The sequence below is a fragment of the Diaporthe batatas genome, assembly GCF_019321695.1.
Source record: "Diaporthe batatas strain CRI 302-4 chromosome Unknown Contig00002, whole genome shotgun sequence".
Lineage (NCBI taxonomy): Eukaryota > Fungi > Ascomycota > Sordariomycetes > Diaporthales > Diaporthaceae > Diaporthe > Diaporthe batatas.
The window spans coordinates 2,509,600-2,529,933 of NW_025408549.1; the positions used below are offsets into that span (position 1 = coordinate 2,509,600).

The 20,334-nt window shown below is 56.0% G+C and overlaps 8 protein-coding genes across 8 annotated transcripts; 4 read left to right on the forward strand and 4 right to left on the reverse strand.

Moving 5' to 3' along the window:
- Positions 1-1,386: 1,386 nt before the first annotated feature.
- KVR01_001989 (uncharacterized protein) lies at positions 1,387-4,323 on the forward strand. Its single transcript, XM_044791608.1, has 3 exons — positions 1,387-1,714; positions 1,876-2,829; positions 2,934-4,323. The coding sequence occupies exons 1-3, from the start codon at positions 1,630-1,632 to the stop codon at positions 4,178-4,180; spliced, it is 2,286 nt and encodes a 761-aa protein (XP_044649944.1). The 5' UTR covers positions 1,387-1,629; the 3' UTR covers positions 4,181-4,323.
- Positions 4,324-4,437: 114 nt separating this feature from the next.
- Positions 4,438-6,454, forward strand: KVR01_001141 (uncharacterized protein). Its single transcript, XM_044789645.1, has 2 exons — positions 4,438-4,482; positions 4,578-6,454. The coding sequence occupies exon 2, from the start codon at positions 4,728-4,730 to the stop codon at positions 6,384-6,386; it is 1,659 nt and encodes a 552-aa protein (XP_044649096.1). The 5' UTR covers positions 4,438-4,482; positions 4,578-4,727; the 3' UTR covers positions 6,387-6,454.
- Positions 6,455-7,229: 775 nt separating this feature from the next.
- KVR01_001692 (uncharacterized protein) lies at positions 7,230-8,140 on the forward strand (the record flags this gene model as incomplete). Its single annotated transcript, XM_044791910.1, has 2 exons — positions 7,230-7,325; positions 7,433-8,140. The coding sequence occupies 2 exons, from the start codon at positions 7,230-7,232 to the stop codon at positions 8,138-8,140; spliced, it is 804 nt and encodes a 267-aa protein (XP_044649647.1).
- A 502-nt stretch (positions 8,141-8,642) lies between these two features.
- Positions 8,643-11,223, reverse strand: KVR01_001958 (ubiquitin-specific protease UBP14; the record flags this gene model as incomplete). Its single annotated transcript, XM_044790773.1, has 4 exons — positions 8,643-8,784; positions 8,871-10,984; positions 11,061-11,128; positions 11,196-11,223. 4 exons carry the CDS (start codon positions 11,221-11,223, stop codon positions 8,643-8,645), a joined length of 2,352 nt encoding a protein of 783 aa, XP_044649913.1.
- Positions 11,224-12,090: 867 nt separating this feature from the next.
- Positions 12,091-13,755, forward strand: KVR01_001138 (uncharacterized protein). The gene is made up of 3 exons (XM_044791671.1): positions 12,091-12,636; positions 12,762-13,554; positions 13,625-13,755. The coding sequence occupies exons 1-2, from the start codon at positions 12,389-12,391 to the stop codon at positions 13,093-13,095; spliced, it is 582 nt and encodes a 193-aa protein (XP_044649093.1). The 5' UTR covers positions 12,091-12,388; the 3' UTR covers positions 13,096-13,554; positions 13,625-13,755.
- A 157-nt stretch (positions 13,756-13,912) lies between these two features.
- KVR01_001332 (uncharacterized protein) lies at positions 13,913-15,964 on the reverse strand (the record flags this gene model as incomplete). The annotated part of the gene is made up of 3 exons (XM_044782001.1): positions 13,913-14,460; positions 14,542-15,381; positions 15,514-15,964. 3 exons carry the CDS (start codon positions 15,962-15,964, stop codon positions 13,913-13,915), a joined length of 1,839 nt encoding a protein of 612 aa, XP_044649287.1.
- Positions 15,965-16,770: 806 nt separating this feature from the next.
- Positions 16,771-17,967, reverse strand: KVR01_001632 (uncharacterized protein). The gene has a single exon (XM_044784641.1). It carries the CDS (start codon positions 17,885-17,887, stop codon positions 16,934-16,936), a length of 954 nt encoding a protein of 317 aa, XP_044649587.1. The 5' UTR covers positions 17,888-17,967; the 3' UTR covers positions 16,771-16,933.
- A 738-nt stretch (positions 17,968-18,705) lies between these two features.
- KVR01_001884 (uncharacterized protein) lies at positions 18,706-20,057 on the reverse strand (the record flags this gene model as incomplete). Its single annotated transcript, XM_044794391.1, has 4 exons — positions 18,706-18,749; positions 18,812-19,060; positions 19,130-19,177; positions 19,283-20,057. The coding sequence occupies 4 exons, from the start codon at positions 20,055-20,057 to the stop codon at positions 18,706-18,708; spliced, it is 1,116 nt and encodes a 371-aa protein (XP_044649839.1).
- Positions 20,058-20,334: the final 277 nt, after the last annotated feature.

Here is a 20,334-nt window from a genome sequence, read left to right on the forward strand (position 1 = left end):
AGCTCTGGTTCCACTTTGGGCCTTGACGCCCCGTCGAAACAGAGTTGTCTCGTGGAACCCACATGCATCTACTCCGTACAAGTCACAACAGTCTGCCACGACATTGACCATGGTGGCCGAAGCGGGTGAAGCCGCCGCACGTCTTTGATCTGTCTTTACCATGCGTCCTCGAGTCAGCTTCAGTGCTGGTCGAGAATAGCGTCAACAATAGGTGAAGAAACAAGGCCAAAGTTCAGTTCGACACAGCATTTCAGCTCTGTCTGGAATTTCCTCCTTCACAAGTCGTGGCTGTGGTCAGACGACGACGACGACAACAACAACAACGACAACCCCACCATGTTGAGAAAAGGATTTCATCCCAAACTTCATCGAGGACCCATTTGCAGAATCCGGCCCCGGCCATGCAGTCTACCCTGTCCGGCTGCCAGCACCCGGCTCGCTACCAGTTGCCATGTCGTTGTTGTACTGTACCACAGTACTCCTCCTCCGTACCGTGGCACCCGTACAGGCCTAAGCAGTCGCGCCAGCCGCCTTGCCACGTGCTTTGTGACCGCCGCTTCGACTCATCGTGGAGATTCTGTTCTGCACAATGGTTCTTGCCGCCCGCTTGTCCTGGAGTACGGAGTACAGTGCGGTCTGCACCGGTTGAAACGCGGGATCCCCCGTCTCGGCGGGCCTTGGGATCACTGCCCCGAGCGATCCACTTCAGCGCCTTGCTTCGACTTTGGTCAGGCTGTGCCATTTCACTTTGCGGTGACATGATCGTCCCCGAGGCAACGCGTGTCTCCCTCGAGCGGACATTCATTGACACCTGACACGCCGGCTACGAGCCATCATGTAGCCATCTCGCTCCCGACTTCTGCGTCCTGTGGCCTTTTCGCGCTCCATAGGCACGGTCCAATGGACAGGCACGCAGATACAAGTGGGCCAGCAGGTGTTCGCGGTAATGAAAGGCTTAGGAAATGCTCACCTCTACATAGTACACAGCCATGAATCGCCGTTTAGTAAAGGTGCCTTTAGAACACAAGTCGACGTCAGCGGGTCTTACACAGCTGCTCAAGGACGATGGCCGCAATTTCGGTAACTTTAAACTAATAATGGCAAACGGCTTGATCAGTGTCGCCATGAGGCTTCTGACTCCTCCACAGATGACCTGACCAATGTCGCTAACAATGCAATACATTCAAGCTTACTGCATGTGTGGTATATGTCTCTACTATCACTATTAAGCGGACTGCACGCCTTTGCCGGAGGCTGTAGTAAGTAGCTGCGGCATTCGGCCCATTTCGGCCGACGGACGGACGAACTGACGAATCGATTGCTGCCAAAGCCCTGGAGCCATTATATCCGAGACCTTCCTCAGCTGGGCTGACCAAACGGCATCAGCAACACCATCCCGCCACGTCTTTTCCCCTCAAACGCTGGCGAACACCATTATTTTTGGCTTCTGGTTTGGCTTCAAGGTTGACTTCAAGGCCGACTCCGGAGGGTAGCCTGAGCTGCCATTCAGCTTTCCACACGCCTTTTCCTCGTTCAGCACCAAGACTCGCAAATTACAAGGCTTCGTCCGGCGCTCGGCCGAACCTGTAGGGCAGCAAGTCAACCACCTCACAGAATCTGGACTGCAAGATGGCGGGGCAACAAGGACTTCAGGAATTCGAGCCGCCTGTGAAGAGGAGAAAGATAAGGAAGGGCACAAAGTCGTGTTGGGAATGTGAGCCTTTTCCCTCCCCTTGCTGGCAGACAAAAAGCGCTTGCGACGGCCTATAAGTCGCGGCACGTTAGTCGGTGCTGGCGGATTTCCACCAGGAATTGTAGAAGCCTCGGATATCAATCTCAAATCAGTTTTTTTATAAAATTTCTAATTGGTCTCAGGTAGGAAACGGAAAATCAAGTGCCAATTCGATGGCCCCGAGGACGCAGTGTGCGTCGGCTGCAAGCAGCGGGATACGGCATGTCGCAGCCAGGAGTTTGACGATAGCTCTGGCATTGCAGGAGGGCCGGGACAGAAGCCCGATCCGCCACTTGTAAAGAGACTTGACCGCCTTGAACAAATGATGGAACGGATCGTGGACAAGATTGTGCCCGATGATGCGTATGATCAAGGACCTCACCCAAGCCACCGGCCGCAAAGCCCGCTGAGTCGGTCTGCATCAGCTGGCGAGGGACATATTCGCGTGCGCCACACCTCGTCCCCGGACGGCATCGAGGCTTCTCATACCCGCGCCGGGCCTATCGCTGCGCTGCTGGCTATGCACCATGACACTGGTGGGCCGTCGGAGTCCACGGCGCTTGCGGCGCCGATCCTCACATCCGCCGAGTCTGCCAGCTCGTCCTTTCCCGTCCCTGACACCGCAAAAGATGAAGCCTCAGGCTCTGCGGCGCGCTCAGGACGGGAGTTCCCTTCGCCGAAGCACTTCTGGGTGTGTACCGCGCTGCATTCCATTATGCCGAAGCCCAGCATTCTGCAAGCGATCGTTTCCGCCAGTCCGGGTGCTCCATATATCGCGGCTCTCTGCTATAGCGAAGCTGAGAGGCACGAGGGGAGAGTTGTGCCTGCGTCTTCGTGGGCTGTGGTAGCGCCAGTTTCTTCACACCCGCTTATTCTTGCCAAGGGGGTACTTCAGATTCTCATCTGTGTCCAGCAGCTACCGCCAGCCTTCGACTTTGACTCACTCGGCCTGGGTCATACCCAGACCGAGATGATCGACCGGTTGGACACGACTTGCCTTCTTGTCACCTCGAACGATGGGCTGGTTGGGTACGCTGAGGGCGTCGAGTGCCTCATCCTCCAAGGATACTTCCAAGCCAATGCCGGCAGTCTGCGCAGTAAGCATCACTTCTCGTCTTTTACGGATCCCGGTTTTTCACGTTTTGGTATTTTCTAGAACACAACACTTTAGGACCCGTATCAGGACTAACGCCACCATCAGAGGCTTGGATGACATTCCGAAGGGCCATCAATATGGCGCAAATCATGGGTATGGACCGCGGTCACTCTGCAGCCTTCCGGTCGTGCGATCCCAAAAGCGACCCAGCACGGAGGCCGTCAGCCGCTTCATTGTGGCACCGCCTCCTCTTCTCCGACAGATACCTGTCCCTCCTGCTGGGTCTCCCCGTTTGTAGCCAAGATTACGGAAGCGACTGCGAGGAAGATGACCCTCGTGGAACTGCCATCGAGCGAATGGAGAGGGCGCACACGATCTTTACGTCCAAGATCCTGGATCGTAATTATATTCAACAACGTAATAGACGTTGCGCCACACCGAAGACCACGCCACGCGAATACGCACTTACTCAAGAGATCGATCTTGGCCTAGAAGCAGCCGCTAAGAGTATGCCCTACGGGTGGTGGGAGGAACCCAAGCTTGATCCTTTTGCTTCTCAGGAAGTTCTCTGGGAGGCTACCGCGAGAATTATCTGCCAAATGCACCACTTCACCCTTCTGATCCTGCTTCATGTTCCCTATATGCTCCACGAGCCTTCCTCTTCACGGTACGACCATTCCAAGAGCCAATGCCTCACAGCCGCACGAGAGCTGCTCAGTCTCTTCATCTCCTTCCGGAACCACAATGTTTCGGCATACAGTTGCCGAAGAGTGGATTATGCAGCTCTCATAGCGGCCATGACACTTTGCCTATCGTACCTGGGCAGGAGAAAAGGGGAGACATGGGACCGGATCAGAAGCGACATGGAGGTGGTAGAATCGACAAGGAGGAGGATGAAGCACGTAGCGGGGCTGACCAAGGACGGCCTGAGCAAGGAAGCCGTTGGCATAATCGAGCAGCTGGCCCCCATCATCGAAAAGGCCGCGGGGAAGCTGCCAGTGCGGGACAGGAAAGACATGAACTTCAACGTGCCCTATCTTGGCTCCGTCAATATCAAGCTGGCCACCAACAACCACCCCGCAACAAGCTGGCAAAATCATCAGCAACCCCCTGCGGCGGATCCCGGCTCAGCACATCCGCAGGGCCAACCCAAGACGACAGGCTTTGGCTCGCTTGACCCGGCCTTTCTCTTCGACGAAGACTTCCTCTCGCTTGCGCCGTATGATGACCTGGCGCCGTTTGGCTCTGGAACAAGTGTGAGCACCGAGCCTGATCTTACCGCCAACGGAGGAGACTGGGCCCTTCAGGGTGTCGATGCGGCGTACTGGTCGCTTTTCGAAGGCGTCTTTTGAATTATGTGTCGTGCAATTGGGGCAATATGATTCAAGAGTGCCGTTCTGAAGTAACGGCCCTGCATTATTTATTCTACATGTTGAAGAAGACTTCATATAGTCTGCACTGTGAGCTTTTTGATCAATCCATGCATGCTAGCTTGTTCCAAGGTTCTGTCATGAGACACGCTTTACGCAATTAACTGCGAAAGATCAACTGATAGACCCTCTTTCTTTCCACATTGTAGATGGATTTTCAATTTCAGAATTGACCAGTCGAGAGATATCTAGTCTGAAGGAGGATTGTAGCACACGAAGATGAAGTAGAGTCTACCATGGTGTCCCCTGTCACTTGTTCCACTCATTAGTCCATTGAGACATCAGCCGCAGATGGACAGAGCTAACCCATGCAGGTCAGCCGATAGCTGTCTTCAGCTGTGTTCGTGTTTACCACCGAGTCCCGTCCACTTATTTATCCATCCATCGCAGCTCATCGTGCTCAACCACATAACAGACACGTGTAGCGAGTTCCTTATTTTGATAAGTTCAGCGCCCCTACGCCGCAAAGATGTCCTTCGGCTTCGGGATCGGCGATATAATCGCCTGCTCCGAGGTCGCATGGAAGACCATCAACGCCCTCAAGTCCGCGGGCTCAGACTTCGAGGGCCTCCGCCTCGACCTCGCCAGCCTCACATCTGTCCTCCAGGCGCTCGAGGCCGAGGCCAAGGGCCCGATGCCGCTGATCAACACAGCGAGCGCGGAGCGGCAGTACCAGATGCGCCTCCTGCTACGCAACTGCAAGGAGAGCATGGAGGACCTGCAGGGCGTTGTCGGCAAGTACAGGGGCTGGAATGCTGATAAGAAGAGGGACTTTGTGGCGTGGATGAAGTTCGCAGCCAAGGACAAGCGGGGCCCGCGGGAGAAGCTTGCTGTGCACACAGCGAGCATCAACATATTCTTGACCACTTTGAGCCACGGGTCGTTGGCGAGGTTGGAGTTCCTGATCAAGAATGGCTCACAAGCGGCCCAGCAGACGCGCGTTCCGGATGGCCCAAGGGACCTAGATTTATCTGCTTCTGAGGCGCCATGGAGTGGGTCGCATTCGTCTTCCAAGAGAGAAGGTGCTGTGTGGCAGAATATTGGCAGGTCACTACAGAGCGAGGGTATCACCGACAAAGATATCCACGCCTTTCAAGAGGAGATCAAGGCTTACGCACGCTATCTCGTGCGTGGAGAGACCCCGTTTTGGAAAGAGCCCGTTTTGGTGTCTGGTTCCAACGAGGTACACAAGGTGGCTGAATTACGCGAGCAAGAAGACCGGAGGCGACAGGCGGAAGAGAAGGAGCAGATGAGGAGAAGAATCGAAGAGAGGAGGCGAAAAGAGGACGAATGGAATCGAAGGCGTCAGCGTGAGGAAGCCATCATCAGGATCGAGGTGGAAGAAGAACGGAAAGACCTCGGGTATGAAAAGGTTGCAGAGGCGCGTCGTCAAGGTGTCCAAGTGAGACCTCCGGCGTCGATAAGTGCTAGAGAGGAAGAGGAGGCCAAGAAGTCAAAGCTTAGGGAGGAGCTGAAGCAGGCCCGTCGGTCACAATACCTCGGTGCAGCCGTAGTGGGCGAATTGGAACCGGAATTGGGCAAGGCAAAGATACGCGAGGAGGAAGAGATGAAGCGCCGCAAGGAGGGTCCAGCTGTAATAAGGTCCAGGATCGATCAGGAAGACGATGTTGTCTCCTTGGCCTACACTTTCCAAGGTCTGTTTGACTTCGAGGCAGAACCCACACAAGCAGCACCAGAAGTACCGGCTCCCGAAAAGGACTCCGTCTCTACGACTATCCCTATAGTCGACGAGGACAAGGAATTTGAGCGGGAGAGGCGCACTGCGCGGGTATATGAGATCCAGAAGAGGCTTGGGAAGCTTGTGGACAAGCATGACCGCTATATTCAGGAAGGGAGGAGAGACAGAGTGGCAGACCTTGAGGTGAACGACATACCCGACCAGGTCAGGCTATTGAAACTGGAAGGGGTGGATGTCTCTCACGAAAGGGCTTGGAAATGGACTCATCGATGCAACGTTTGCCATTTCCTTATCCCGAACGACCACTATCACTGTGTAAAATGCGGAGGTGGAAATTGGGATGCGTGTCAGGAGTGCTGGAATGAAGGCGCAAGGTGCAATGGTCCTGGGCACCACAGGATTACCTTTAATGGTAGAATAGTTGTCTGAGGTGATGCCTTTAAATTTGGAATGATCGTCAAACGTTTTCATCCCAAGCACTTGAGAGAGGTGAAACTTGTCCCCTTCGTTATCCTCATGTGTCTCCGCGGGAATATCACTCAACACATGGTCTATTCGGCGATAAGATCTCCATATCAATCATATCTCAGGGCACACCACTTATACCTCGTTTGGTTTGAATTCCAAGGAACCTTCAAGCGATAGAGAGATAGAAGTATCTGGGTGGCACCTAGTAGTCAAGCCGGCATATCAAGGACATAGGACTCCAGCACCACAATGATTTGGTCTCCGAGAGATTCTGAAATGAGTTTCTCAGGGGTGTCCCTGAAATTTCGGCATGCATGCATGCACACCTGATTTTCTGCTCAAGCAGCAAGAAAAAGTAGGTGTCCGGAACATTTGAATCACGCTGAGGCAACAAGAGGCAAGTTTTCGAGACAATGAAAACAATCAAACATATCTGAAAGTCTTCGGTCAAAAAGTGAACTTGGAACTCTCAATTGTGTTTAAATGATTATAAAATATCAAGGCCATCAAATTGTCTTGTCATCTGCATCTCATTGGCAATGGCAATGGCTTGGGCAATGCCTGCAAGGCACAGATCAAGGTATCGCCGCAGATCCACGCCACCCCTGCAACCCCACGTTTCCAGCAGCCCGCTGGCACGGCAACGCCGGCCGAACAAAACAATGACTCCCAGCTTCCAAAGCTTCAGCCCATATCCGCAGGGTCCTCGCATTGCACCCTGGATTAAGTGCCGACACGTCACGCGTGAAACTTTGCGACACCAGCATTTATTTTACATCGTGCCCCCCCACACAGATCACCACCATGGCGACCTCAGAGAAGCCCGGCAAGAAGGAGAGGGACCCCTCCAAGGTCCACAAGCTGTCCCTCAAGGGCAGCGCCCGGCTTGTCGCCGAGTTCGTACGTTCGGTTCCCCAGCCTGCTACGCCCAGCCCACCATTGAATCGCCTGCCTCCTAGGCGGCGGCCGTGGCGTCCCCCCCTGACTGACAAGAATGAATCCTACAGTTCCAATACTCGATCCACTCCATCCTCTACCAGCGCGGCGTCTATCCGGCCGAGGACTTCACCGTCGTCAAGAAGTACGGCCTGAACATGCTGGTCTCGGCCGACGACCAGGTCAAGGCGTACATCAAGAAGATCATGTCACAGCTCGACAAGTGGATGGTCGGCGGCAAGATCTCCAAGCTGGTCATCGTCATCACGAACAAGGACACCGGCGAGCACCTGGAGCGGTGGCAGTTCGACGTGCAGATCTTTGCCCCGGCCAAGTCCTCAAAATCCTCAAAATCATCCTCATCATCCAAGTCAAAAGACCCACAGGCGAACGGAAAGAGCACCACGACAACAACAGCAACAACAACAACAACAGCAGAAACAGGGAACGAAGAAAATGCAGAGGGCCGGGGCGCAGGCGCGGCGGCAGTAGCAGCAGCAGCAGCGGCAGAGAACAAGACGGAGGCGGAGATCCAGCAGGAGATCGCCGCCATCTTCAGGCAGATCACCGCGTCGGTGACGTTCCTGCCGCAGCTGGACGCCGGCGAGTGCACCTTCAACGTGCTCGTCTACGCCGACGCCGACAGCGAGGTCCCCGTCGAGTGGGGCGACAGCGACGCCAAGGAGATCGAGGGCGGCGAGAGGGTCCAGTTGCGCGGCTTCAGCACCAACAGCCACAGGATCGAGACCCTCGTCAGCTATAAGCAGAAGGACTGGTAGCCCGGTCGACGATCCCTTCTCCGGAGCTGGTCTTATGGCGGGTGCGGTTTGGGCTGCGAAGGGAAGGAAGCAGACAGTCGCTTGTTACGATTTCTGTGTTTCTTTCTGAGAAACGAGGGAGGATACGATGATTGATTGGATGATTTCGCCATTGGTTTCCGCTGTAGAGTGAGCTGAACGAGGTCACGGGCATGATGATCCTGCAGGACTACTCTGTTATGATGGCATATATTCACAGGGGCGATACGGAGTTTGGATGGTTGTAACGGGCGGTAAAGACTCTTTTTTTGTAATACCAAATCCCTTTTGCGATTCTCTCGACTATGGCCGACTGCTTTGCTTTTGGTCGTACCAGTCAGATGCATCATTTTTCACGTGCTCTTCTCATGAAATCGTCTTCTAGCTCTAATGGCCCTCGGGCAACCTCACACCGATATCCGCACAACGCCGTTTGGCTTGCTTTCCTTCGCGGAACGCAGCCCATGCTTCCGGTACAACACGCTCAATTCTGCACACGCTTAAAGAAGTAGGCGTACCCAAACTTGCGCATCTCTTCGATATCGACAGCCTGGACGACCTTCTCGTCATTGAATAGAACCCAGGAGGGCTTGTCCAGCTGCTTGCGGATGAAGGCCACGTAGTGTCTACAAACCAGTGTCAGTCATTCAGATCCAGAGCAGGTAGTCACAAGTTGCGGCGTATGTGAACATGGCCATGGGAGAACACTTACCCAGCATGGATGCTCGTGCCCTTGTGGCATACAATGCTCTGCAACTGGTATACAGCGGGCAGCGATGCGCTGCCAGAGGGCTCATCAGAGCCGGAGCTTGCGCCAACCGCAGCACCCTCGTCCTCATCCAACGTGCCAGAGTCATCTGGATGGCTGAATAGCCACTCAACTGCCCGTTCCATGTCGCCGCCGGTTTCCTTCAGCGCTTTCTTCGCCTTGGGTACATCGAAACCCATGGAAGTGAGCATCTCGATCTGCTCTGGGGTTGGACCAGCGCCGGCGCCTCCACTGGCGGAGGCACCCAGCTCCAATGGGGCATCGATATCTGGGTCTTCCATATGTGCGAACAACCATTCCATGGCTGCGTTAGCATCGCTATTGCCTGTTGCGTGTAATGCTTTCTCGCAACGCACACGCGGGAATCCCATTGCCTCCAGCTGAGCGAGACCTGTCTCGTTGGGCACAAATGCGGGAGCTGCCGAAGCTTCTTCCTCGGGGAGGGATTCTTCGTCTGGCTGTTGACCAGCGGAAATGTACTTGTCCAGGGTGAAAGGCTCATCAAGAATGATCACGGGAACATCAACTTTCACCTCGACCCAGTTGATGATGGCCATCCTTCGCGCATTCACGGCAAGAATCTCCGGGAAGGTCTTGAAGAGCGTTCGCTTGTTATAACCGTCTTTCGAGCCACATGAAGAGCAGGTCAGCTCCACTACCTCGTCAACAGTGAAGTCGTCCAGGCATTGGGTGAGTGTCACGGGCTTCCACGGTGCAGGGCCTTCCTCGCCTTCTTTCTGCGGCTCTCTCTCCACGGGCAGGATGATTGTGATGTTCTCCTGCTCCGTCGTCGAATATCGAACCTTCTTGCAACTGAGACATTGCAGACGCTGTTCGAGGACGAAGCGGAAAGGCCGGGTAGGATCGGCGGCAGGAGACGGGTGTGGAGCTCGCGTGATCAACTTGAAGAGGTGTTGGAAGAGTTCAAAAGCGTCTTGTTGTCGCATGGTAGAGAACTCCGGGTGCCCTCGACCGATAAGATGCTTGAACATGGCAGGCGACAGGCCCCTCTGGTGAGCCTCGGCCGGGTTCTCGCCAGGCGCAGTGGCTGCATCAGGATCAGGCTTGGAATAGCGGCCGGAAAGCAGACCATCTGCCAGCTTCCGCATTTGTGTCTCGAGGTCCTGAGCGGGATCCTCCACGATGGGTAGGTCGTCGTTGCCTTCGAAATACCGCTTCTGGAAGGGTGCCAGGTCAAAGAGACACTGGAGTATGCTGGCGAGGTAGCAGCTGTTTCCAAGGTTTTTGAGACCGGTCAGGCCAGGACCGAACATGGGCTTCAGCTCCTGGCCGTCCTGTGTCGTGGTGAAGTCCCACTTCATATTCTGCTCGATTTGCATCTCCGTCAGGCTCTTCTCGGTCTTCTGTCTCTCGGCAATGTTGATGCCCCAGTTCGCCAGGTGTGTGGCCAAGTTCTCGTCGACGCGCTCATCGTCGCAAGCATAACAGTATACGTCGGCGGTGCCTTCGGCACTAATAGAACCGAGCTTGACGGCAACACCATGCCCCGACTCTTTCGAATGCGCCAGGGCATGAGAATGGCCGCCAACACCACCGAACTGGGCACGACCGCAGCCAAGGGCACCGCACTGGAGACAAAGCCATAGATTTTCCTTAAGGTCACACCTCGCGCAGCCACCCAGGTCCTGCGAGGCGATCTTGCGTGGTTCGTCCTGGTGCATCAGCAGGATGTGCTCGCAGCTGGTAAGCTCTTGCTCCCAGGCCTTGATCTCCTCTTTCCGCGAGAACGTATTGGACTTCATTATTCCGTCGACGACAGGAGCAATCTTTGGGTTTGCCGTGTCGACATTGGTGTTGCACTCGAGGCATCTGACGTTCAGGGCAGTGTCGTACTTGTCCTCCTCCTTTTCAGCCGAGATGGCGAGCTTCGTGATCTTCTGAGGCGGCTCGTCCCTAGTGACAGCCTTGCGTGTCCTCTTGATGTTCAGGACGAGGGGGTGGGATCGTAGGGCGCTGTGTAGGGCGGCGTGCTGTCGGTCACCGGCGCAACCGCCGTTGAAGCACTGGAGGCAGACATTGAGACCGTCGGTGTTATCCTGTCGGGAATGTGGTCAGGGCGGGGCCACATGGCAAGTTTTACGGCCTTGGGTTGGAGCTGGAGCTGAAGCTTACGATAGAGTCGAAACACTGGGTGCAGTCCTCGCGGTAGACCGACTGGGCAGGCGTTGGTGGCGAAATGTCTGCTCACGAGCGTCAGTTTAACCAGGACAGGACGATGCTCTCCCTTTCCCCCGAACATTGCCTCACTGAGAGAGTCGACGTGTGGGCACGCCATCTTGAGTGTCTTTTGTAAAAAGGAACGGCTGACCAGTTTGGTGAGTCCAAAGTCAGGATCGCGACTGGGTGTGAAGAAGGAGTGCAGATCCAGATGAGGGTTTGAGACGTGAGCAGACGGACGATTCTGGAATTACGTCGAGCTCAGCTGCGCGCCGAAGGCTGCCACACTGTGAGCTGCCAGCCGACCACAGTAACAGCTGGACAGCTGCTGCAGCTCCAGGCTGCCGAGGGGCAAAATGGGACGCGCCTTCACCCCGCGTTTGGTGACCGAGCCGCCCAGCCGCCCCGCTCAAGCCCTGCAGGCTGCAGGCTGCAGCTCAGCTTAGCAAAGCAGACTGACTGACGGAGCCGCGGCAGGCCTGCAGGCCTGGTGGCCCGCTGCTGGGATTGCTGTGGGGTGCAGGTGCCAGCGAGAAACAACAAGCCTGTGTCATGATCCATTTGTCCATTGCCGGATTGCTCGGCCGGCCGGTCATTTACTGACTGCGCAACACAACACAACACAACACAACACGAGATGCAAGCGGTCATTGCAGACTTGATTGTTGCCAATCGGATTGTACCTGCTGCAAGCTGTGAATACGTAACACCGACTTGCTTCGCACAATACACAGTAGCTCAAATAGTCCAGGACTCGGCGTTACGGCCGACGCACCTCGGTCTCGGAAACCCATAAAAAAGAAGGTCGGAGATTCGACGGGCTTTTCTGCTTTGAGCACTGGGCGGGCTGCAATTCCAAATTAAAAGGCGGCGATTGATAAGATCCAGGCAGATAAGTCCACCAACTGGCCCCGGCTAGCCCCACTGCCAAAGACCGATCCTCCGAGATCGCGGTGAAATCATCCGTAGCTAAGCCCCTTGCAGCGCCTCTGGTTGGTTGATTGCTCCGTCCCCCGACATCATTTTGCTGGGAACGGGGGGGCGACTGCACGTCAAATATTCAGCGTCACAGACCCGTGCTCCTCCTGCACTTGACTTTCTTTCGAAGCTCCCGTCCCTTCTCACCCACCCACACACACTCTCTCTCTTCACAAACCAACAACACCACCCCGCCCAGAGACGCACCAATACCTACAACGCACACCTAAGAACGCTGCCAACACACTGTCGATTGATTCACCCGCCATAAACCACCCACCGCCGAACAAACCCCGGATATCAGCATGTTTTCGCGAGGGCTCAGAGTCGCCTCCAGGCGGGCACTTGCCACACCTATCCGGCCCGCTGTCGCCAGCGCCCCCAGGCAGCTCGCACCCGCCGTCTCCGTCGGCGCAACCCGCTCTTACCACGAGAAGGTCATTGACCACTACTCCCGGCCGCGAAATGTCGGCTCGTTGAGCAAGAATGATATCGATGTCGGCACCGGGCTCGTCGGAGCACCGGCTTGCGGCGATGTCATGAAGATCCAGATGTAAGTCTATCCACGTCACTCAAACGCCATCCCCGGATCTGGCCTAGGGCTTTTGTTCTCTTGGCTTTACCAACTGGATCACAACTCGGCGCTCATCAAATGGCACATGACTGACCACACAACAGCCGTGTCGACCCCAACTCAAACACAATCTCCGACGTCAAGTTCAAGACCTTCGGCTGCGGGAGTGCCATCGCCTCATCATCCTACCTCACCGAGCTTGTCCGGGGAATGTCGCTTGACAAGGCCTCCCAGATCAAGAACACAGACATTGCTAGGGAGCTCTGCCTGCCCCCTGTCAAGCTGCACTGCAGTATGCTCGCCGAGGACGGCATCAAGGCCGCCATCTCCGACTACTACACCAAGAACCCCAATGTGAAGCAGACAAACCTTGGCGGCACTGGCATGAAGATCCCCGAGGTCGACGGTGCATCTGCCCCGGCAGCCGCCACTGCTTAGATTGAGGACGGCCGGGTCGGTGGGGAGTAGGGAGAGAATGGTTACTGAAAATCTTTATGCATACGAGTGCAGCAATGGTTTCCGATGGCGTTCAGGGGGGGTTCTCGGGCTGGAGTTTTCTCGACAACACACATACCAAATGATAGGGAAGGTGGAAGATCGTTTGCTGAGGGCATGTATCGTCATTGATCGGGCATAAGAAGTTGATGCAGGTTTGAAAAATTCACTAGCGGTTTGACAGACTTGGGGGTTTCTGCGTGGGACGCAGGCGTGTCTATTCCGACGAACCGAGTCTCACTCGACAATCTTTTTTACACGGGCAGTCAAGTTTATCCACTTGATCTGTCGAAACTTGTAAAATAGTGTCTGAAGTAGACAACAAAAAACGACGATTTATTGTCATGTTGCCTTGCCTTGCCTTGCCCGTCGCTTGCGCCCAAGACCAGCTGATCAGCCAAAGTACCGTAGACATGCCCTCCTACTCTTTATCCTGCAGTCGACCATGATCTAAGCACTGACAAAATTCAAGCTCGATCGTGAGCGCGTGCTGACTGCGAGTGGCTGACTCGAATCATCGCCGATGTTGAGAACATGTCAGTGCCTTCGTCCCAGCATCCGAGATGCTGCTTACCGGGCCGACGACCTTTGATTATAACCCCCCCCCCCCTCTGACTCGGACGCGGGAAAAAGCACGTTCTGGCAATGCGACTTTTCAATTAGCAGCAAGCGTGGGAGCCGTTATGTACTGTGTAAGATCTGGGCTCTTTTCTACCCCGTTCATCTATGTGCTATGCATGTACCTTCACAAATCACAAGGTCATGACCTCCCATCGCTCGACTGCAGAGCCTTGTTGGGCAAAAGGGCAGTGGTGACAACACAGCCCAGCGTGACACCCCCGGCGAGGTACAGGACCGAGTTGACGTCGCCGGTCCCGCCGCCGCCCTCGCTGCTCCCGTAGAGGTGCTGCGCGATGAGCGGGCTGACGATGCCGAACAGGCGGCCCCAGAAGCTGGCGAGCCCGCAGGCGGTGCCGCGGACGGGGGCCGGGAACGCCTCGGGCGTCCAGCCGTAGAGCACGGCGTTGAACATGCTCTGGAAGAAGTACTCCATGGTGAACATGCCCAGGTTCTTGGGCACCGTGTCGACGATGCTGAAGAGCAGGATCGACGCGCCCATCAGGCCCGAGGAGATGGTCATGGTCCACTTGCGCCCGAACGACGGGACCCGGTACATCAGGGAGCCGAGCACCACCCCCACCGCGCCCGGGGCGTACGTGTAGATGTACGAGGCGTAGGTGAAGGAGAGGGAGTTGCCCTCTGACGCGGCGCCGTTCTTGATGGCTAGGATACGGGGCAGGTAGAAACCTGGTCCAGCTGGTCAAAACATCGACCTCGAACAACGACCAGGTGAGAGGAGAGGAGAGATGGGTAGGTGAGTATGCTCACCAGCTACGGTAAATCCCCAAAAGTCAAAGATATAAGTCAGCCAGACCAATATCGTCAGCCTCGCCATGGTGAAGCTCGAGAACAGCATCATGTACCGGTTCTTCTGGTCCGCGACCTTCTTCCGGCTCGGCTTCATCCGCTTGAAGGTCGTGACCGTCCCGCTGACCGTCCGCCCGAGGGTGCTGCTCATGCGCGTCCTAAGCCCGGGCCGGCCGCCGCTGCCGCTGCCGCTGCCGCCGCGGGCCTGCGTCCTCCGCGGGTTCGCCTCGCCGCTGCTGAGAGCCTCGAAGTGCTCCAGGCTCAGGCGGCAGACGGTGCCGTTCGTGTTGGCGATGTGGTGCACGACCTGGATGGCCTCGCCGTCCTGGCCCTTGTAGACGAGGAACTTGGGGCTCTCGCGGAAGCGGAACACGAAGCAGCGCAGGGAGAAGACGGCCAGCGTGATGGCGCCCAGCGTGAAGAGGAGGTACCGCCAGCCCATGTTGTTGTCGCGCCCGCAGCAGGGGGCGCCGGCCTCCAGGGCCGGGTCGTTGCAGCTCGGAAGCGGGTTGGCCTCGGAGAAGTTTGGCGAGCACGACATGGTCGGGATGAAGCCGAAGGCGATGGCGCTGCAGAGGACCACGCCGATCGGCTGGAAGATGGAGAGCGTGGCCAGGAGGAACCGCTTGTTCTGCGGGATGAACTCGAGCGTGATGGTGGTGTCGATGGGGATGTTGCCGCCCACGCCGAAGCCCACGAAGGCCGTCAGGACCAGGAACGTCGTGTAGTTGTTTGAGGCGCCCAGGCACAAGCCAAACACGGACGAGAACAGGCATGTCAGGTTGAAGGCCCACTTGCGACCTACATACAACCTCACGTAGTCGTCAGCACCGCTTGGAGTTTCTCGATTCAGGTACAATTATATTGCCGTCGTGCCGCATACAAGACTGCACTGGGAGATGGAGAGAGGCCGGGACGGCGAGCCAAACATACCGACCACGTCACTCAGCGCGCCCCAGAAGAAGGCCCCCGCCGTAAGCCCGGCGCTGAAGGCCGTTGAGATGTTGCCCGACTGGTCGTTTCCAAAGCCCAGCTCCTGCTGCAGCGGGCTGAGGGCGAGCCCAAAGGCCTGGGCCCAGAGCAGATCCAGCAGGTATCCGAAACCACAGAGGCCCCAGATCATCCACTGGTACTTGCCCATGCCCATGGCGTCTATCTCACGGTTGATCAGCACGCACTTCTTGTCGTACAGGCTCAGGCCCTCGAGGTCCGGGTCGGACGAGAGGACGTGCGAGGGGGCGCTGGGTGTCCACCGGCGGCGGTTTGCAGGCCTCCTGTTGCCCTCGACGTCGTACTCGTCGTCCTCGTCGTCCTCCGGGTCGTACTGGTCATGGCCGGACTTGCGGTCAAAGGTTCCGCTTGTGCGTGGGGGTTCGTTCTCCATGTCGAGCAAGGGGGCGGCGGCCTCGTCGCCAGGGGACCAAGGTGAGGAAGCCACTTTGGCGGTTTGATAGGAGACTGTGGGAGGAGGGGAGGGGGAGACACTAGTAGGAGATAATATAATAAGGGCAAAACCTATGAGTGTTTTCTCTCCCTCTGCGGCCAAGATTGGGCACGGTTGTGTGCCGACCAACCTTCCTATACCGGCGAGTGAACTCGGGGCCGGGAACCTCGAGGAGGGGCAGGGGATGCGGCCGTAGAGGGGACGGAAAGCATCGAGACTGGACGGTCAGATGAGATAGGAGGTAACGCTCCTTGACATCGGTGGTCGATGAGTACCGGCGTTGGATGGCAGGGTAATTACACCGTGTGTAAGATCCTATGCTCTAGGTTCGGGCTAGCGCACATGTCAAAAGAACTGCTATGTGCCAATGATGTCTCTTTGTCAATGACGTGGGGGGGTTGGTCACACAACATAATTGTTCTGCACGATCAGTCTGTATAGCTTCAGGTGTGGTGGTGTACATGGCCCCAGCCGTCAGCTGCAGCGTTAGGGAAAGCGGTGCCGCTCGCTAGGGTCGATTTCCCACGTCATGGACTCTGGACAAGCCGCTTGTCGCTGGCAGCCAGCGGTGCACGGCCAGCCGTTTTATGACGGGCTTCTGGTGTTGTTGCCGCTGCATGCATGTATGCTCAGGGGCAGGGGCTCGAGCCTGGTTCTATGATCAGGTGTGGAGGTTGGGGCTGCGGTGCTGAGGCTCAGAAACTACTGAGGCCATCCCGGCCGATCATCACGGAAGGGCTACCCGGTCATGGGAGGCGACCTCGAGCATATTCATTACATGTAAATGATCCGGTGACTTTCTTGGTGGAGGCACATGGCTACCAGGCGACCATTGTAGTCTGGAGGGTAATGACCTCGTTCCGTGAAGACAATATCGAACGGTGACATCCCATCGAAGCATCCCGGAACTCACAAGCCCAGTCCAGCCTTCAAGGGCGTAATACTCAGCGTCTGCCACAACTCTCTCGTGTCGTAGCAGCGGCCCAGAGCCTCCATGGACCGCGGCAGAGCCCGCACGCCGCCCTCTTGCATCAGCTCGTACACCCATTTCGCCTGCTTGGTGGGCTTTGAGCCGTCCTCACCAATGCTCGACCATGAGGCGAACAGGCTCCACCAGTCGTAGACAAACCCATCTGTCACCATCCACCTCTGCCCCCGTCCCACGCTGTCCCACCCACTGCTACTACTGTCCGAGTCCTTGCCTCCCCGTCCTGCCTGGATCACACCAGCAATGACACGTGCAACATCCACACCGTGCACCATGTGCAGGCTCGTCTTGCCCTTCACAGCCTCCTTGGTCGTGGCCACCCGGTCGACCCAGTTCCGCATGTCCCTCTCGCCGCCCCACAGGCCCGCAAGGTTGAGCACGCAGCCCCCGAGCCCGAGCAGCTCGTCCTCGGCCACGGCGCGCTGGTCGTCGGCCTTGTAAGGGCTGCGCCTGTCCAGCCATGGCGCCTGTTCCGGGTCCTGCTGCCAGATCCCCGTGCTGCCGAGCTGGATGAAGCGGAACGTCCCGGTCCCGGCCCCGTCCCCACCGTGCGTCTGCTTGTACGCGCTCGTCAGGACCGCGCTCTGGCCCTTGCCCTTGAGGGGGAAGGTGATGAGGACGTGGCGCGCGCGCGGGAGCAGGCTGAAGGCCTTGGTCTGCTCCGGGTCCGGTGCGGTGGGGTCGAAGCGCCATTTCAGGGTCTGGCTGCCTGCGACGTGACGCCCGTCGCTGGTGGTTGCTGCGAAGGTCATGTTGCGCTCGCCGAGGAGCGGGATCAGGAATGTGGCGGTCCAGCCTGCGCCGAGGATGAGAACATCCAGCTCCTGCTCCATCGTCACTGGTGATTGTGGTTGTTCGAAGACCTTGAGGACCATTATGAAGGGATTGGGCCGGATCCGGGTTCACAATGTTGGGTTGAAGAGGACCGTTCGTCTCAGACATTCCTCGGAACGCCAGGAAGTGAGTGCTGAGGGTCAAACTTTATGGTACCTGTACCTGTAGACCCCCACCCCACCAACCCCGGCTGGGCACTTCCAGCGTTCAGACCAGGCAAAAGTAATCCATCTCCTGCCACAATGTCGTAGATGTCTGATTCATAATTTCAAACATTTTGGACTTTGACTTGATTTCTCGGTGACTCGTATTTTCACAACGTCTTCCTGGGTAGAACCTGTGCGTCCGGCCTAGCTTCAACCATGCGAGCACTTGAGTCGAAGCCTGATACGGTGCCCACCTGGGCAGATATTGTTCTTGACCACGCTCTATAATTCTATGCCAATCAATAAACTAGTAGCCTTGGCTACCTACGTACCCCAATCTGTCTTCATATAGTCACAACAGTCATCCAGTACATTTTTGCTACTGGTCTACCCTGCACTGGCAGCATAATTCATTTCTAACCTAGCCGTCATTGGGTGGCCTAGACATTGTCTCACTTCCAAGGTTGATGTTTGTCTGTGAGACATAAGCCTCTCAGGCTCTTCGGCAATACACCACAACGAATGAGAGCTTTAGGCAAGACATTGAACGATCATTAGTCAAGTTATGTAGCTGCATGGGCACTCTGCAGGTCTCCATCTGTCCTGTGTTCAAAGGGCCTTGTTCCGAAAACCCCATGTTATGGTACTGTACGTACGTGAGATCAACGCTACCACATGATGATTCCCTACAAGTTTGAATAGATCAAGCCCTCTCAGTCATCATGGAGCTCGATTCCATCTACGCTGACTTCGAAATCTGATCAAACCAGGTTAGAGAGATTGAAAACATACAATCACACAAAGCGGTACTCAGCTTACTCTTGTCTCCATGGGCTCCAAACCGGATCGTGTTTGTGTCACCTTCTCGCAATTTGAGCTGGACGGGAACCGCTCCGTGCTTTCCAGCTCGGGAATTGAGATCTGACAGGTTTGTCGGTTTGGCATCATCGTTGATTAAAATTTGGGCCTCGCCTGCTGCGGGATCGTTGACGTTGTAGTGGAACGTGTACCACTCCAGAGAGCCCGTCCCAGTGACATTGTTGAAGACGACCTCACTCCCCGGCGAAACTAGGTGCATTCATTTGAGTTAGTTGCTAGCACAGAACATGCATAGAGTAATAACGATATAGCCCCTACCGTTGTGGACTTTGCGCTTGGTGATGCAATGCTCGCAAGAGACGACGGCTGGTGAGCGTGCGGATTAGCTATCATTCAAACAAGACTCGAACAGTTTGGAAACAAATTTTACGCTGTGGAATATTGAAGCGCAACGTGTGTCCTTCCACTTACCAGCCCGGCCGGATAAGTCTGCGTCCTCGGCCTCATACCGCTTCTTCGTGGTGGGATAAGACACAACACCAGTGTTAACATCCACCTTCCACATGCTGTGGTACTGCAGCGTCACGGTATGCGCGCTAGAGTCCACGGCCATCGGGAGCCAGATATAGTTGGAGCTCGTGCCCCCCTTGGAGTCCCAGGCGTCGCCCATGTAGACGTACGTCGTGGCCTGAGACCCCTTGACCGTGAGCTCAAAGGTGTTCTGCGAGCCGTACGTGTTCTCGGCCGCGGGCGCTATGTCGGTGCCGCCACTCCACGTGCCGCCGAGCGAGGTTGCCCAGAAGACCTTGTTAGGGTTCGCACGCCACCCTGTCTTGGCCGAGACGATCAGGTAGTACACACCGTTGACCTTGAACAGGCCTGGAGCCTCGTATTCTCCCTTTGCGAAGGAGGTGACTCTGTCCCCGACTGCACCGTCCGAGTTTATCCTGTTGATCTGCACGATGTTGTGGTCCGCGCTCGTGAGGAGGTACCATGTCTCATCATCGTCGAGGAACATGCCCGTGTCGGAGTAGCTGTAGTCGTTCGGTGGGAGGTGTACCTTGGCAACCTGTTTGTAGCCCCCGACCATCTGGGTAGACCGGAGTGACAGTGCATAACGGTCTTGCTGCCCATATAGCCAGAATGATCCGTTTGGTTTGGCGATCTTGGGACGCCACATGCCCGTAATGGACGCGGCCTGGTTTCCCAGGTTGTCCCAGTTAAGCAGGTCCTTGGACGAGTACATCAGGGGTGTCTCCGAGTTTGCCGCGCTCTGTCCGACCCAGTAGAAAGTGTCCCCTCTTTTCACGATATTTCCGCCATGAGCATCGATCTTGTTTCCTGCTGTGTCATACCAAACGGCTCCTGGGGCAATCCATGAGTTTGCGGCGACGGCAACATTAATGAGCAATTGAAGTAAACGATAGTTGGTTGATTGATGTTAGAGAGAAGTCTATGATCTTTCCCGGCGCTTAGAAGGAGCAGGTATAAGTATTAATTAGCTTAATTAATTAAATCTAATT

Excerpts from the sequence above, each read along its gene's own strand:
- KVR01_001989 (XM_044791608.1), top strand. The coding sequence starts at position 1,630 with ATGGCGGGGCAACAAGGACTTCAGGAATTCGAGCCGCCTGTGAAGAGG. Across the intron at positions 1,715-1,875 it reads CACAAAGTCGTGTTGGGAAT|GTAGGAAACGGAAAATCAAG; the intron begins GTGAGCCTTTTC and ends AATTGGTCTCAG. Across the intron at positions 2,830-2,933 it reads CAATGCCGGCAGTCTGCGCA|AGGCTTGGATGACATTCCGA; the intron begins GTAAGCATCACT and ends CGCCACCATCAG.
- KVR01_001141 (XM_044789645.1), top strand. The coding sequence starts at position 4,728 with ATGTCCTTCGGCTTCGGGATCGGCGATATAATCGCCTGCTCCGAGGTC.
- KVR01_001138 (XM_044791671.1), top strand. The coding sequence starts at position 12,389 with ATGTTTTCGCGAGGGCTCAGAGTCGCCTCCAGGCGGGCACTTGCCACA. Across the intron at positions 12,637-12,761 it reads GATGTCATGAAGATCCAGAT|CCGTGTCGACCCCAACTCAA; the intron begins GTAAGTCTATCC and ends ACCACACAACAG.
- KVR01_001632 (XM_044784641.1), bottom strand. The coding sequence starts at position 17,887 with ATGGTCCTCAAGGTCTTCGAACAACCACAATCACCAGTGACGATGGAG.